General features: G+C 41.1%; 1 protein-coding gene across 38 annotated transcripts in view; it reads left to right on the top strand.

Moving 5' to 3' along the window:
* The window catches only part of SLC8A1 (solute carrier family 8 member A1), a 374,952-nt gene that overhangs the window by 324,700 nt on the left and 34,431 nt on the right, over window positions 1-15,821 (top strand). For all 38 annotated transcript variants that reach the window (XM_070572826.1, XM_070572820.1, XM_070572822.1 and 35 more), the window contains one exon: window positions 2,402-2,501. In XM_070572826.1, coding sequence (XP_070428927.1) covers window positions 2,402-2,501 — 100 coding nt within the window. The remainder of the gene's footprint in view (window positions 1-2,401; window positions 2,502-15,821) is intronic.

Genomic DNA, 15,821 nt, shown 5'->3' on the forward strand with positions numbered 1-15,821 from the left:
TCTCTCTGGTAACTTCTCCAATGATCTGAACGTTTGACAGTCCCCCAAGTCTCTTGACGTAAGTGCATTTGTTCGGGGTGCTTATCTTCCTAGAATAGCTTCTATGCACTGTTCCCTCGCATCTCCTCAAAGTTCATCAGTACAGTTAGTGTTAGCACTACAGGGTACCTTGGGGCCAGGTTTCTGAAGTGCCCTCCAGAATCAATTTGGATATTATATTATTCTTTTAAGAAATTTGTTTTCCAGCTATTTTAAAGAACTTGTGCAGAACTCTGAGGACCGCATTAAAGACCCAAATCTGGGTGACACCTCACCATGTCCCATTGTGCTTTGCCCACTGGGTACTTGTTTACTATGTGGTGACTAAGGGCTTGGCTTTCCTAATACCTGTTGCTCAGGGTGAGGTTGTAACAATCTCTTATAAGTCTAGTGCAGTGAAGAGCTGATCACTGGCCTTTAGGAAACCTTTAGGGAAGTGTAGATGGCAATGTCCAAGTGCAGGTGTCTGAACTTCAAATTCATCTTATTCACACTCCCTCCTTCCGTAGGTCAAGGGAGGGCACGTACAAATTGAGTCCTAGGAAGAACCCAGGCAATCCCAGAGTCCCCCAGGATTAACATGAACTAAAGTTTACAATCTACCCTGGCTTTAACATACACACACACACACACACACACACACACACATATATACACATATAAATTTTAAGTTTAGTTTATCTTAAATCTTTGTTCTTTAGAGATATTTCTTGAATAAAGTTTGTATTCAACTGTTACAGCTCTTTATCTGTTCGACTGTTTGTCTCCCAGACGATGAGATTCTTTGCCTTGGCTTCAGAACAGAGAGGTGCCCCTTTGGAAAGACCTGCCCCAAGTTTCTGTCGCATTTAGGAAAAATCAAGGTCGTTTCTTGTGACATTCTACACAGAACATTGAATTAGCATCAGCCAAAACAGTCAGAGTGCTTGATGAGATGCGGCTGAGTCAAGAGAGAAAAGACAGATGTTTGTCATGTGCTTCGAGTTATGGTGGCCAGGAGCAGTGACTGTCACAGCTATTATCAGGGGCACTAGCAGTTCTAGACACAAGGCTAGAGGCTGGAAGGTCAGCACCGTAAGAACAATCAATCTGGCAAAGCCTGATGTTGAAAGTACAGAGTGGGCCAGTTGGAGATGGGCCCTTTCATATTTATTATCATCTCAATGTTTCAAGTCAAGTCAAATGACTCTTGTTGAACTAACACACGTGATGTTCTGATTTAGCTTTGGCCTTCTGTACAGTCCCCTCAGATCACATTTTCCTTTCTCCCAGTTAGCTGATAATGTGCTCTCTCTCTCTCTCAAACCATAGTCAATTCAGGTACATTGTGTTAAACCGGTACAGATTTTGACCTAAGACAAATAATACATCTTTTCTGCCCCTTTGCAATTAGTGGGAATTCGAGGATGCTCTGACAGTAAGTGTGGCCGTGTGGTAGACTAGTCGATGTGGTGGCTTCTCTGGGAAGAGTAGCCTCGTGTCCCAGAAGTGACCCTTCTTCCTGTAGTTGCTATGATTTGTAGTAGTGCTTTGGGTGCATCTGCTTACTTAGTTTTCTTGTGAATGCTTGGCTGCTCCTGTTGTTACATTAACTGACATTTAGAAAGCCAGAGAGTGCTAATTGTACAAAACCAAGTGCTTAAAAATGGTCTAAAGAAAAATAAAAAGAAGAGGCTCAGTGCTAGCAAAGCAGAGGGAAATTCAGTGCAAGGTAAATTGCCCCATGCCCTACACCACACAAATTGACTTGTTCTTGTCTTGTCCTGTCTTGTTTGCAGCAGGAATAGGGTAAGAGTGAATTCTCTTAACAGCCACCAGGCTGACAATATCAGTAGCCAAAGAAAAATTGATTTATTGATGATCATGCAGCAGCAATCTTTGAGGCTTTGCTGTCTGGCTGCATTGGACAAAAGTCCAATAATAACAGTTTTTAGTCTCCTAATCTATATGCCACTTCTGGTTGTTCACAGATATGTAATGCTGAGCAGGGAATATATTACTTCGGTTGCAGACAGCACATATAAATGAAGCCAGTAGACAAACAAGTTCATAAGGTTTTCGAGGGGAAAGGATGGGCTTTTGCAACATCTGCTATTCTAAACACTGAGGCCATTCTCTGTTGGCCATTAGGCGGTGAGGGAGGCTTATATTTGCAATGAAGTTTCCACTTCAGAATGTTTCCAAGTAAGGACTATGCTTGTTTGCATAAACATAACAGTGTTTGATGTCAATACTGTTGTTCTGAGCCTAACATCTGCTACCCTTTATATAATTCTGGGGTTTCAAAATCAACGAGGTCTTAGATTTCCCGAGGCCTTAACCAACCCAGCAGTTATTATCTTATTCTTTTCAACCTTTCTAGAGTACGGTGGACAAACTTATTAAGAAGACAAACCTAGCCCTTGTGGTTGGGACAAACAGCTGGAGAGAGCAGTTTATTGAAGCTATCACTGTCAGTGCTGGTGAGTGCCTTTCTCTGCATGTTCTAAATTATAACGGCCCAAGCCGAGCTTACTTTTCCTACTGTGAGCACTTGTTTTGTGTTAAAGCACCAAAGAACTTAGGTGAGTAAGAGAAATAAATGTATTTGTAGCATATATGCACATTTTGGAGACGCGTTTAGACTGTCCAGATGAAGCAAATGTCTTCAAACGTGGCATTCTTCTCCATCTACATTGTGTCTTTCTTTCTGGAAATAGACATGATAAGTTTAAAGCCTTTTGTGTCTCTAACTTGTAGAAAGCCGATCACAGGCTTTGTCTGGAAAATTCCCTGAAAGGAGGAGAAGTGGCCAAGTGAAGGTCGCAAAGGAAACAGCAAAATCATAGGTGGGACAGGATGACAGTAAGACACTTTACCACTGCCATCTGCATCATTTTACACTCTCTTCAACAACGTCTAACAAATAAGTGTTTGCACGAGCTCTGGAAGTGAAAATAGAATCACATTCTGTCTCTTCCCGTGTGAGCAAAGTAGAGCTTTATTTAGGAAAAATCCTACAAAATGAAGTGGTTTTTCAAAGTCAAGGAGCCAGAGACCAGAGGGCATTAAATTTAGAAAGAAGTGTCCCTTTCCTGCATTGTCAAACCTCATCCAGTCTCTGTGCGATTGTATAAAGATAGTGGAAAGTCCCTCTTACAGATTTATGGAAGCAACACTATCGTGGGATTTTTTATTTCCAGTTCTTCTGCTCCAGCTCCACTGGTTCTTTCCCTTTAAAGGTCCCCACAGGCTCATCTTCTGCTGTTGCAGCTAATGAACAAAGCTAGAGTCTTCTAAATAGTGATTCCCACTGTAAAATATGGAAACAGCGTCACTAGCAGTTGGGCCATGACTTCTAACACAACCCCCTCTTTCCAATCTGCCGCAGAAGAATTTGACAGATCTCCCATGTGCTGTGGGAACAGAGGGTGGTAACAATTTTTGTGCCTGTATATTAGTAGTGCTGTTTATAGTCACACTTTGGTTTCTTGCAATTGAGTATACAATGGAAATTTACGAACATTAAATGGTGGGTAAGTGCTTAGGAGAGTAGATTTGGGATTTACACGTAAGTTCAAACAGAGGGAGGGGGAAATTCCCAGTCTTAGTCTCTCCGGACTGCCATTACAAAATACCATAGACGAGGTGGCTTATAAACAACAGAAATTTATTTCTCACAGTTCTGGAGGCTGGGAAGGTCAAGATCAAGGCACTGGCAGATTTGGTGTCTGGTGAGAGCCTGCTTCCTGGTTCATAAATGGCTGTCTTCTTGCTGCATCCTCATATGGGGAAGGGAGCAAGAGAGCTCTTTAGGGTCTCGTTTATATGAGCACTAATATCATTCATGAGTGCAAAGCCCCTTCCAAAGGCCCTACCTCCAAATACTATCATATAGGGGATTAGGTTTCAACACATGAATTAGGGGGTGGGGGGTGCAGACACAAACATTTAGTCTATAATACTCCCTCATTATAGCTTATATTTTTCTATAAATCCCAGGTTAGTATCTCAGGCATGAGCTATACTCCCTCTTCACAGAGAGAAAAACAGAAAGGACAAAGATAGCTTGAATAAGAAACTGTTGACAAGGCCAATAGTAGAAAATATGAAAAATAACTGAATTGTTTTATGGGCTTTGACATAGCTGAACTGAAACATTAAAAGCAATGTAAACCTTAATGAGCCATTCCAAATAGTTTCCAGGTTTCCTTTGGCTGCAGATACATGAGAATTTCTATAATGGTCATGTGCTGGACATTATTCATTCATTTTTCTATATGTTAATCATTATTTTTGGTTTGAGGGATATGACAGTGAATGAAACAGACAAATATTCCTGCCTGAGTAGAGCTTACATTTTAATGGAGGACACAGCAAATAAATAAAATAAGTAAAATAAGGTATATGTATGATGGTAAACTTATCATGGAGAATAACAAAGCTGTGAGGGGAGACAGGATGTGTGTGTGTAGGGGCTGCATCGGATGGTGGCCAAGAAGACACCATCAATAGACACATCAATGCCGAATTTGCTTTTCTAGCAGTAGACTGGTTTTGTGTTGGTTTGTTCACACATTTTGGTAACTCTCAGGGACCAGGGTAAACATTTGATGACCAGTCTATGACAATGGAAAAGGGTGGTTTTAAACAATGAGAGAGATTATGCCGCAAACAAGGCCAGTGTTGTATATTTGATCCTGGCCAGAACAGGTGTACAGAGATACAACTATAAAGATGCTAATACTTCCTTTAAAGAGGAAGATTTGGAGTTTGCAAATACTTTCATATATTATGCTGAATTAAATCCTCTCAAAATCCCATGAGGTAGGTATTATGATCATCTTTAGCTTCTAGAGGAAGAATCTGAGCCTCTGCACGGCCACATGGCTTTGGAATGTAGCTGAGAGCCCGGAGCTAGTCCAAATGTACTGTCCACTGCCCTTAAGAGAGAGAGAAATTTTATTTTGAGGAAAATTGCTCCCCACCTCTGGCTCATTGAGTGACACTGGCCTTGTCACCTCTCCTCCGCCATGGTTTGAGCACTCTTGTGATGGGACTAACTCCTGCCCAAATCCTTCGAAGAACTGTTAATGAATGAAATGCGAAACCTCTCAAGTATTCTTATTTGTCACGCAATATATTGTGTTTTATGTTTCTAAATGACTGTTTGGGAGTAAGACAAAATTGGTTAGAAATTTGCAGGCTGCTGGGTAAATTGACCTTATTTACAATTTTGAGACAAAATGTCAAAAAAGCAAACCCATATTTTATAAGCACTAAATTACATGTTACACGAAGGGCATTTAGAAAGCTCAATAATTGTCATTATGATTAAATTTAAGTGTCTAAAGAATGTTAACGTTCTTAGGTTGTTAAGTGGACAATAAAATTTGTAAAGGAGCATTTATTGAAAACAGACTTTATTGGATTTTAAGATTTCATGGCTAAATAGTTGAGAATCAGAAAGATTTGCCTTATTAAAAATACTAGATTGCTTTTAAATGGCTCTACTGAGAGGCTTTTTCCTATGCAATTTTCTGTGCAAAATTGAGTCTATATATCTTGCTAAACAAAAATAATAATTTTTTAAATAGGACTTTGCTTCTGTTGCCCACTGATTATATTTAAACCAGTTTCAAGGTAATCCCCTGGCAGCATTTTTGCTCCCCTTCTTTTTCTGAATAGCACACTCCCTAGGCCTCCTGTGACCATAATGTTTCTGTGAGCCAAGTTCTTTGGTTCAACGTTTGAAGAGTTAAAGGACTTATAAGACTCCAGAGATTAGGAAGGGATTTAACAGTCGTGTCCCAGCGCTTCTCCTTCTGTCATTTCCTGGGGAGAATACCAGGAGCAGTGGCATGCCGCAGTTATGTGGCTGTCAGAAACTTGCAAGACAAATCTGGTACCATCAGGTGCTTTTAAGATGTGTCAGCAGGTGCACGTCCAAGTGAAGCTGGCATTCACTGTATGTCCAGTTTGAGTTTCCCCCAGTGCCTCCTTCTTCCTAGTGTCTCCACTGGGACAGAATGGAGGGTTGGCTTTAAGAAACTGTGTACCAGCTGGGATACCAGGGAGAAACAGACATGTCATAGAAGAGGGCGTAGGAGAGGAAGAAATATTCCTCCACCCTCTAGGTTCTTGACTGGCCTAAGAAATTGACGTGAGACAGAATAACAGGAGAAAATCAAACAAATTTAATAACATGTATACATGGGAGAAACCCAGGAAAACTGAGTAACTCGCTAAAATGGCTAAAGCCTTAAATACCGTCTTCAGCTAAAGACAAAGGAGGATGTTGGCGGTGGTTGTTTTGGAATTTAAAGGGGAGGAAGGCAATTCACGTGGAGATGGAAAAGCAAATGTTTGGTCAACAAATGTTTGCCATACCTTGCAAAGACAATGAGACTTGGAGAGGACTTTGATCAAATGGACCTCGCTAGGCTCCTCCCTGTCCCACACCTAGTTCATACTATAGTTATCCGGTGGTGATAGCTCTTTCCTGAAACAGGCCTTCTGTCTTCAATCCTTTTAAGCAGTTAGGGGGAAAGTCAAAGTTTCTTTCAGAGTCTTTTTTTCTTAAAAATAATCAAGCCAAAGAGACACACTTTGGGGTAGCAACTTCTGCTGCCCTACAAGGGCAAACATTAGTGGAGTAAAGAGAAGCAATATGCCAAGGCCAATTCCACAACCATCACATTGTTGTTCTTCACAACAGCCTTGGGCCATGGTGAGGTGAAGGAGAGAGTGATTGCAAGCCTGGCTTTGGAGTCGAATTGGGTTTGTGTCCCAGACCTCCAAAAACTCCCTGGGCGACTGTGGGCAGATTACTTCACCTCTAAATCCCAGTTCCCTCGTCTATAAAGTGGAGATAACGGCTCCTCACTCCTGGAGTTGCTGTGAGGATTAATCCAGGTGATACATATTTTCATGAGGACTGTCTATGCATTTGGATACCACACTTGGTTGTTTGGGAGGCAAATCATCTTGAATATTCTACAATAAAATATAACCAAATTTTGTGGAGTTGCAGTCAATTCAGTTTAATGACTAAAATGGCTAAGTGACTAAAAACACTGCTTGTCCTTTTGCTTTACAGTATTATATGTGCCATTTTATAGATCAGAAAACAGATTCAGAAAAACTGTGTAACCTGCTCAAGAAGCAAAGCTGCTAAATGGTAGTGCTGGGGCACAGAGGAGCCCAGGATTCTCTCCAGTGTGAAGAGGGCACTCACGTGCTGTACCTGGGGCCTGAATATGCACACACAGACACACACACGAGCACACATGTAGACACACACATAGAACACGCGTATACTCATATACAGTAATACACAGATATGCATGTGCGTAAACACACGTGAGCACTCAGAGACATACACACAAACGCATGTGGGCAGATACACAGAACACACATACACAGAGACATGCACATGCCCCTTATATAGCTTGTGTCTATTCATTTGGATAATTGAGCTGCAGCTTGAAATATGAAGGTTCTTTCCTTTCTGTTTCTTAAGTCTCCTTAAGCCTAGTTCATAGTCCCTTAGGGAGAAGGCCAGTCAATTCCCTGAAGAACAAAGGGAAGTGTTTCTTTTCCTAGGCGCAAACATAGGCTTCTGCCTAGTAATTTGTGACATTCTTTCAAGAAAGTCAACACGCTGCCCTCCTTTTTACCTGATAATTTTAAGTGTCCAGCACTAAGGCTTTTTCTGAAATTCTTTTACTTTTGACATAGATTTTATGTATCAAGCGTAGTATCTATTGGCATTCTCATAATGAAGGAACACTCGAAAGTGGCAAAAAAAAAAAAAAAAAAAAAAGAAGTCTCTTTGTAGCCTTGATTCTGTCTCTTACCAACTGTGTAACCCTGACAAAATATTTAACCTTTCCAATTTGAATTTCATCATCAGTAGAATGAGAGGGTTGGACTCGGCGAGTTCTAAAATACCATCCAATACGGAAATTTGGGACCTCTGTTCATGGCTCATAGCTCTACAGTATGCCTGATGGCATTATGAGTCATGGACCACTTGATTTTGGCAATGGAAGAGGATACTCTTCCCAACTACCTGGCTCACCTAATTAAATATTCAGCACACAGTCCACGTCTATTCTCCTAGAAGGAAAGGGAGGAGAGGATAGTCTTCAAACTGTAGCCTCAAAGAAACTAAGTGAGATGATGATTTGAAAGTGCCTAATTTTCTTTCTGTTCCATACCTGGTGCTCGGAAATGCCTGTGGAATCCTCTCCAGTTGAAGGCCGGCCTGGTAAATGTGGCTGGCCTGTCCACACTCACTAAGCTTCACAGTAGGTTACAATCAGAGACCTGACATCAGCTAACTAAAGACATGGAGAGGGCGTGGTCTCTCCAGCCTCCCAAACCACCGTGGAGACTAGTTCAGTTTGGGGGATGCTCTGTCATCAGTCCTTCATCCATGCAAGCTATATGGAGTAAAAAGTGCTTTCAATTAAATTGAATTATTTAATAGCAAAAATCTTCAACTCAGTGTTGCCTCTGGACAGTAGTTCACTTGAAAATCCTGTCAACCTGAAGACTGATCCACTCTAGAAGTCCTAAATAATACATAATAAAAATGGCACCTCAAATGAGTTTCAAGGGATTGCCATGCAATCTGGGCTAAACAGGAATCTTTCTAGCATCTCCTTTATTTTTGAACATCATTACTTTGGAGACACTCTCGTACTTAATGTGCTAACCCTGGGTCACGTGAAAATCCCATTTAAGGATAGAAAAAGATCCTGCCAGGTCACGTTTGACACAGCCTCAGTGTGACTATAAGACAATCGGAAAAAAAGCTGTGGGAAGAGGGTGTTAGGGATTGAGGGTTTTAATTTTGCTCTGTTTCTTGTGTGACTATAAACATTCTTAATTATCCTTTATCTAAAAATGTAAGCTGACGGGGGTTCATGAAAAAGGATCCTGGTTTCATGAGAAATAAGAGGTATAACTGCCTTAAAGAAAGTCTGTCAGAAACCTGTGTATGAATTTTTGGCTCACTTTCTGCTTAAAAAATGTTACCATTTATTGGCTGTCTATTACATGGCCAATGCTTTATATGTATTATTTCTGTTCTTCACAGCTATACCCTGAGGTAAGTATTTTTTGTCCTAAGTTTACAATTGAGAATCTTGAGGCCTGGAGTGGTTATATAATGTGTTTAGTTGGGGTCATACAACTAGCAAGCGGCCAGCTAGACTATGAAACCTCATCTTTGTGAATCCAAAGCCCCTAAGCTTTTAGAGCAAGCCTAGGTGTCCCTCCTACCAATTTAATTTGGGTCTTAAGTGGCCGGATTTCAAATGAGTTAATGCAAGACAAAAGGGCTGAGTTGATGACTCTTTTCCTCTCAGTTACACATGGTGAAGTTGGGGATTTGGAAGCGAGCATGCGCGTGTTGGACAGGGGTGCAGAAGGATCAGAAAGAACAGCGATTGTGGAAAGTGGACAGGATCGGTCACTGCATTTCCTGTAAAGTCCAAGTTTAATCCAGTCATGAGGAACCCAGAGGGACTTCCAAATTCTTTTTGTGATCTTGGAATTGTATTTATGTCTGCTGCTAGAAATTATGTCAAGTCTTCTGAAACAAAACAGAATCAATGCCCATCCTTTTCTCCAAGCTCCTGCTGTTTCCCTGTGGTATGATTAGTTATTCATGGTGTGACTAGTTAGGTAGGGTTTGCATGCTTAGAATCACTGGCACACTTGAACTAATAGGAATAGCAATTGTTTTAAACTTTAGCAGATGTGAACAATACTGCTGTCATCCAACTTTGCTCTCATTCCTTTCTCCACTACACAGCTAAAATGTTCACATTCTTTGTGATAGAGAGTGCATATAACATGGATGACATATAAAGCTTTTAATTGTAAAAAATTATATGTTGGAATCTCTGGCTTCTCTGGAGACTTGAGTTCAAATGGTCAAAGAACCACCAACTAACTGTGTAGCTCTAGACAATTCCTCTAACCTCACCTGTGAAATTAGAGGATTGGAATAGATGGCCTCTGTCTTTGGAACATGGAAATACTCAAAGGTCCTCTAAAAGATGCTTCCATTTCAGCAATAAATGTCAACTTGCTTTCCATGGTACTGCTATTTGAAATGTAGGCCTCCGGTTTTAATCAAATGGAACATCTACCTTACAGTACAGGTTAGATAAATTGAGTAATTACACCAACTTGGCCAAAGCTCATTTAAGACATCTAACACTTAAGACACACTGTCTAATGGTCACATTAACTAAATTCAGTAGCTGCTCTTCCTCGCTTTGAATTAGATATCAGGAAAAAAGCTTCTTTAACTTCTTATCAGAGCACCTTTCAAAATGGCCCTCAGTGGATTATAATTTAGTTACAATTTTAACTTTTACCTTTAAAGTATGATATTTGAAAAGCTTTATTTTATCTTTCCTTAGAGTTACTCATTCATGATGTCACTTACTGTATTTCAAGAAAACATTATAAACTCCTACTTTAAAGAAGTTTTATCTTCCCAGCAAATTAATTTTCATCATCTCTGCAATTAGAAAATCATAACTATATAATTCAGTGTTTTTTCATTTGCTTTGGCCATCAGAAAGGCTAGTCAATTTTTTCCCCCTAGTGTTCAAAATTCACTCAACCGAGGTGTCTGAAAGCATCTTTTATTTCTGCTTTCTTTAGACATTTTTTGTCCTATTTTATCTTAGAGCATCTTATGTTCTATTCATAGGTACAGATCTATTAAGAGGTACAGCTCAAGTCCTCTTAGAAGTAGGAAAAGTCCAAGTTAGAATCCTTTTATTTTTAAACAACGGCAAATCTGTCCTGTTTACCACTATTTCTCTAGCACCTAGGACTGTGTTTGGCAAGTATTTGTTGAATAAAGAATGACTGAATTTATGTGTGAATCAGTGTTTTCCAGTCTACATATAACTGTGAGTGCCTACAAACATAGATTCCCTACCCACCACACAAGAGGGGCCAAATAAAAACTGGAACACCAGGCTTATGGCAAGGAAAGGGTTTTCATTTCAGATGATATCAGCCAGGAGACAAGAGTGAGCCCTCAAATTTGTCTCATCTCTTTTCATTTCCCCAAAAGATGGGAGGCCAGAGGGGTTAAAGGTTTTTGAGGAATGTAGCTGCTTGTAGAGAGGGCAGTGGGGGTTAGTCAGTGGCCTTGCTGGCCAGAGCTTTCCCACCAGCCTGCCTGTGGCCTTGGGATGCTGCTTTTACGGAGAAGGAGGAGATGATAAGGAATCCAGGTGGCTGTCCTTGGCTGATCTGACTCCATAGGATAGTAGATTCTGGAGCCAGGGAGCCAGGGAAAGAGTGCTTTGCTTTTAACCCCATATATGCTGGGTTTGATGTAGGGGAACTGATATCAAGGCTGGCATCATAACTAGATTAAAAACTTGTTTTCACTACATCATACTGCCATATCTGATCTAGGAAAAAATCTATATAAATATGTATGTACTCTCACATACACATATGCCACATTTCAAAGAGAGTTTCAGACATATTTAATTCATATATAATAAATACATATACACAGGACATGGGGATACACATAAGCATGTGTTTGTCCGTATAAAATATATTTATTTTTGCATGTGCAAATTGGATATGCAAGTCTGTATTAAAATAGCATTTTCTGCCAATTTTCTTAGTGGAATTTTAGTGTTATTTGGCTGCTAGTCATGATCCTAACTGAGAAAGAGGAAAAGCGGAGGGCATGAGTAAGAAAAAGGATGACAGTACGTTCCAGAGAGGAAACTGTTTATGGGAGAACGTCTAGGGCCATATTGATAGGTAGGCCAAGCAAATGTAGGATATCCATCAGCTTAAAAATGTCAGTGGTGGCAGGGTAAGATGTTGAATCAGTAGCTTCAACTCCCAGTTTCAGAACGAGGCAGGCCAGCTACACAGGGTGAGGCTACAAGAGGGCGGGAGAAAGAAGCAATTATTTTCTGGCCCCTGGATATGCTTTAGCTGATATTTCTGAAAAGAATATTGGCTTGTTGGGCTGTTTCTCTCTTAAATTACTTATTACAAAATCTTGAGGAAAACACAGTGTTGAAGTCTCCAGAATGATTCAGCACCCTTATTTGTAAGCCTGAAGTCACGTCTCTAATGCGGCTTTTGTCTGGAGAGGCAGCAGCCCAGGTCTGCAAACAATGCGCCATCACTGGACCCAGGAGCTCTTTTGCTGGCATCGGCTTCAGCGATGTGAATACAGTTTTAGCGGTTGCTGACAAATCAACGCACAGGGCATGGGGGGCTTTTCATCCCCAGGCGGGAGCCTTTGCACACTGTTTTCAGTGGGGGAAACGTTTCAGCATAATCCAAAGAGGTGGAGGGAGGTGAAAACGGAGCCACTTCCCCACCACACAGAGCCCCCCCAAGGCAGAGAGGAGCCTCATAAAAGTGACTTGCAGCATTAATTCTTGCTGTTCACAGCCTGCTCTCTTGGTAAAGACCTTGTCATTTTGCCTCCTGCCATCAAAAGCCACTTGCCTGAACCAACAGGCTTTGACACAACCCCCGCCCCACCCCCACACATCTCTCCTGCCTTGCCTTTGCCTTGTTGTGTCCGGCTGGATGTTGTGTCTTATGTCCTCTTAGAGCGTCTTGGACCAGAATCCTGGTAGGGACCCAAAAAGGAGCTTACTGATCAGCTATTCCAACCTTCCCGGTTTTTGATAAACAAGAAGCTGAGACCAGAGAGAGAAAGAATTTCATCCCAGGTCACACAGAGCCTGTTTTAGAATCCAAAGTGCTTGCTACCATACAGCATTGCTCTCATTTCTCTTTTAAAGTTGGCATTTGTGGAACCAGTACCTTAGCCCTTATGCCATGCCTGTCCCCTGATGTTACCTGTTGCCTCAGATGTTAGCTCAGAGCCAATCTTCCTCACCACAAAAAAAAAAAAAAAAAAAAGCCACTGGCAGTCAGACAAACTTGACTGTCAACACCCACCTTAGCCAGACTCCCCTCTAAAAAGAGTGTTTATAAGCAATGAGGGACTGGAGATGTTCCACCTGAATTCCACTAATGAGCTAATTCTCCCATTCAAAACTGATTTTACTACATGTAAGATTATAGTTTCTCTTTAAAATCTCATTTATCTTTTCACAGCACCAAAGATAAGGTTGGTAATGGCTATCCTCAATTTCCAGGAGAAGAAAGTGAAGCACATGGAGAGTCTGTGAGCTGCTCAAGAACATTAAATCATCGGAGCCTCTTTGTTGTCAGTGGAGGGCTGAATTTACTGGGTCTCATTGAAAATCATAACAGAGAGAAGGAAACAAGGCTGAGCCGATGAGGGGTGCCCTGAGTAATTGCAATCACTTCATATTGTGCAAACTGAGGCCATGATTAGAATCTTAGACACTCAACTTATATCTCCACTTTGCCAGCAAATCAACTTATAAACCCCATGATCAGAACAAAGCCCCTTCCAGGGATCCTGAGACCAGGAGAGCAGTCATGGGGGGGGGGGGGGGGTGGAGGATGGGGGGGAAGATGTCATTGCTGAAGAGCTAACTAGAGTCCTACCTATTTGCTACACAGAGTGCTACCCCAAAGATGAAAGGAAAACAAGACTTTTTAGGAAGAAGAAAGGGAGTAGAGCCATCCATTCTTTCCCCGAAGGAGCATTCATTATTTTATATATGGTGCCATATGCAGAGGGTTATTTTAAGGAGGGTAGTTGTTGCCCAATTGCACTTTTCATAAAACAATGCCAGATAAGCTTAGATTTCATCAGAATGGATTTTTGCTGGACAAAACACAGAAATTTTTCTCTCTGGAAACAGCGGGTCAAGTATTTTCAGTGAAGTGGTGGAAAGAGTTTTAGATCTCACAAGCAAGTTACTTAAACGTTCTGAGCCTTGGTTTCTTCACCTTTAAAATGGAGAAAATAATCCCTACTTTAGCAGATTGCTGAGAGGAGAAAGATTAAATAGGATGCATGTATTTGCCCGTGTGCATAAAGGTAGCCCTCAGTAAGTGGACCTGAATTCCTGCTTAATCACTGCAGCGTCTTCAGAGAATCTGGACAGTCCTTGTGTCTCTCTGCATGTAGGGCAGCCTTTGATACACATCCATCCTTTATAAAAATTTCAACATTTTCCTAGGACATAATACTGATTTTTTTGTTGTTGTTGAAAATTACAGGATTAGTGCTGCCCGAGCAGTTCCTCCAAGGCTCGGCTTCCCACACTCCAGGAGGCTAATGCAGAGGCAGCTGCTGATATTTACAAAGTGTTATCAGAGCCCTCAGGCCAGTCTTAGAATCTGTGCCCACGTAATACCCACCGTAACTAAACCATCTAAACTAGCAGGAGGTATCCACACTGGCTGAGTATCAGTTCTACTTGTTGAGGGCTTATTTCTTAGATGTTCGAGTCTGCAGGCAATATGCTTCTCTATTGCAGGAGCCTGGAATTCTGTTCAACCTACCATCAATAAGGGTAAGAGGACACTCTGAATTTTAAGATTTTTAGCCTGACGTGGAGTTATTTTTCACAAACAAAGCTTGGGGCAAAAACACACCCACCTAATTATGTCAATCTCTGATCATTTGGAACACTCAGTTCACATAGAGGAATTCTTGAAAGAGAGAGGCTGAGCTGTTGATTTTCAGCTTTAAACCGATTCATTTTGCTAATAACCCAACTTGCATGGAGGTAGAATTCCTTAGTGGATCTGTTTTTCATTTTGACAGTAGCTATGTTTGCTGAGAAATAATTCTGTCACATTAGATATGTCTTATGCTGTGTTAACCATCCTAGCAAGGTCCATAATGGCCTAAGCTGGTAAGCATACTGTTTTTTGTGGAAAATGTCACCCAAGGGTTCATTTGTTCCAGACAGGGTTGAAAGTTATTTGCAGAGAAGGAGTTGCCTCCTAGCATCCCTTTGGTACTGTCACAGATACCTGTCCCTAACCCCCCAAGATGAGTGGAAACTAGCACTGGTCCCATGGGGAAGAATGACCCATAGCTGCCTCTGGCTTGTAAGTAGTGTAGAGGGAGCGAGTAAAAACCACTGAGTTTAGCTCAAGCCCTTATATGTCAAACACACACACACACGGATATGAGAGAGCAAGAGAATAAAATTTCATCAATTGAATCGCAGTTCTCAGTTTTGTCTCTTCAAATGAGAAGGGGTAAATTAGCTGTTTGCTAAGGTCTTTCATCTTAAACATTTTATGATGCTGTCAGAACCTTTGAAAGCAAAGAGAAGTGGAAATGTACAACGGAAGAGGAGAACTTGCTCTGTAATTACCATTTTTCAGGTTGCAAAAAGAAAGTGACAGTTATGGAGGAGAGAGCCCATTCAGTCAAATTAGCTTGTTAATTTGTTTGAAGGCAACAAATCTTTGTGGTTAGAAACTAAAGAGACACAAAATCAAATCAACCCCACTTGGAAAAAAAGGAATGAAATTCCAGAACAAAATTATGCCAAAAACAGTGTGTGTAGAATGTAGAAAACCACTATAGTGATGTAGCTTAGTTATTCATTGTGTGTTACACAGGGCTGCTGAGTAACACTTCTTGGGCTCAAGAGATCGTACAGATGGCTGTGTGGTTGGCCACAGATGTCATCGTAGAGCCATCTTGTCATGCTCCTGGAAAGCGTTCTGATCATGTTCATTATTCCCATAGTTGGAGAATACTCTTGCAAAATAAAAATGGACTAATTATAGGCAAATGAATACCTAGAAGGAATCAAAAGTCAGACACTTCCTCAAATTGATAGCAGCATACATTCCCCAAACTGCTTTCT

This window comes from Equus przewalskii, chromosome 14 (assembly GCF_037783145.1).
Source record: "Equus przewalskii isolate Varuska chromosome 14, EquPr2, whole genome shotgun sequence".
In the NCBI taxonomy this organism is placed as follows: Eukaryota; Metazoa; Chordata; class Mammalia; order Perissodactyla; family Equidae; genus Equus; species Equus przewalskii.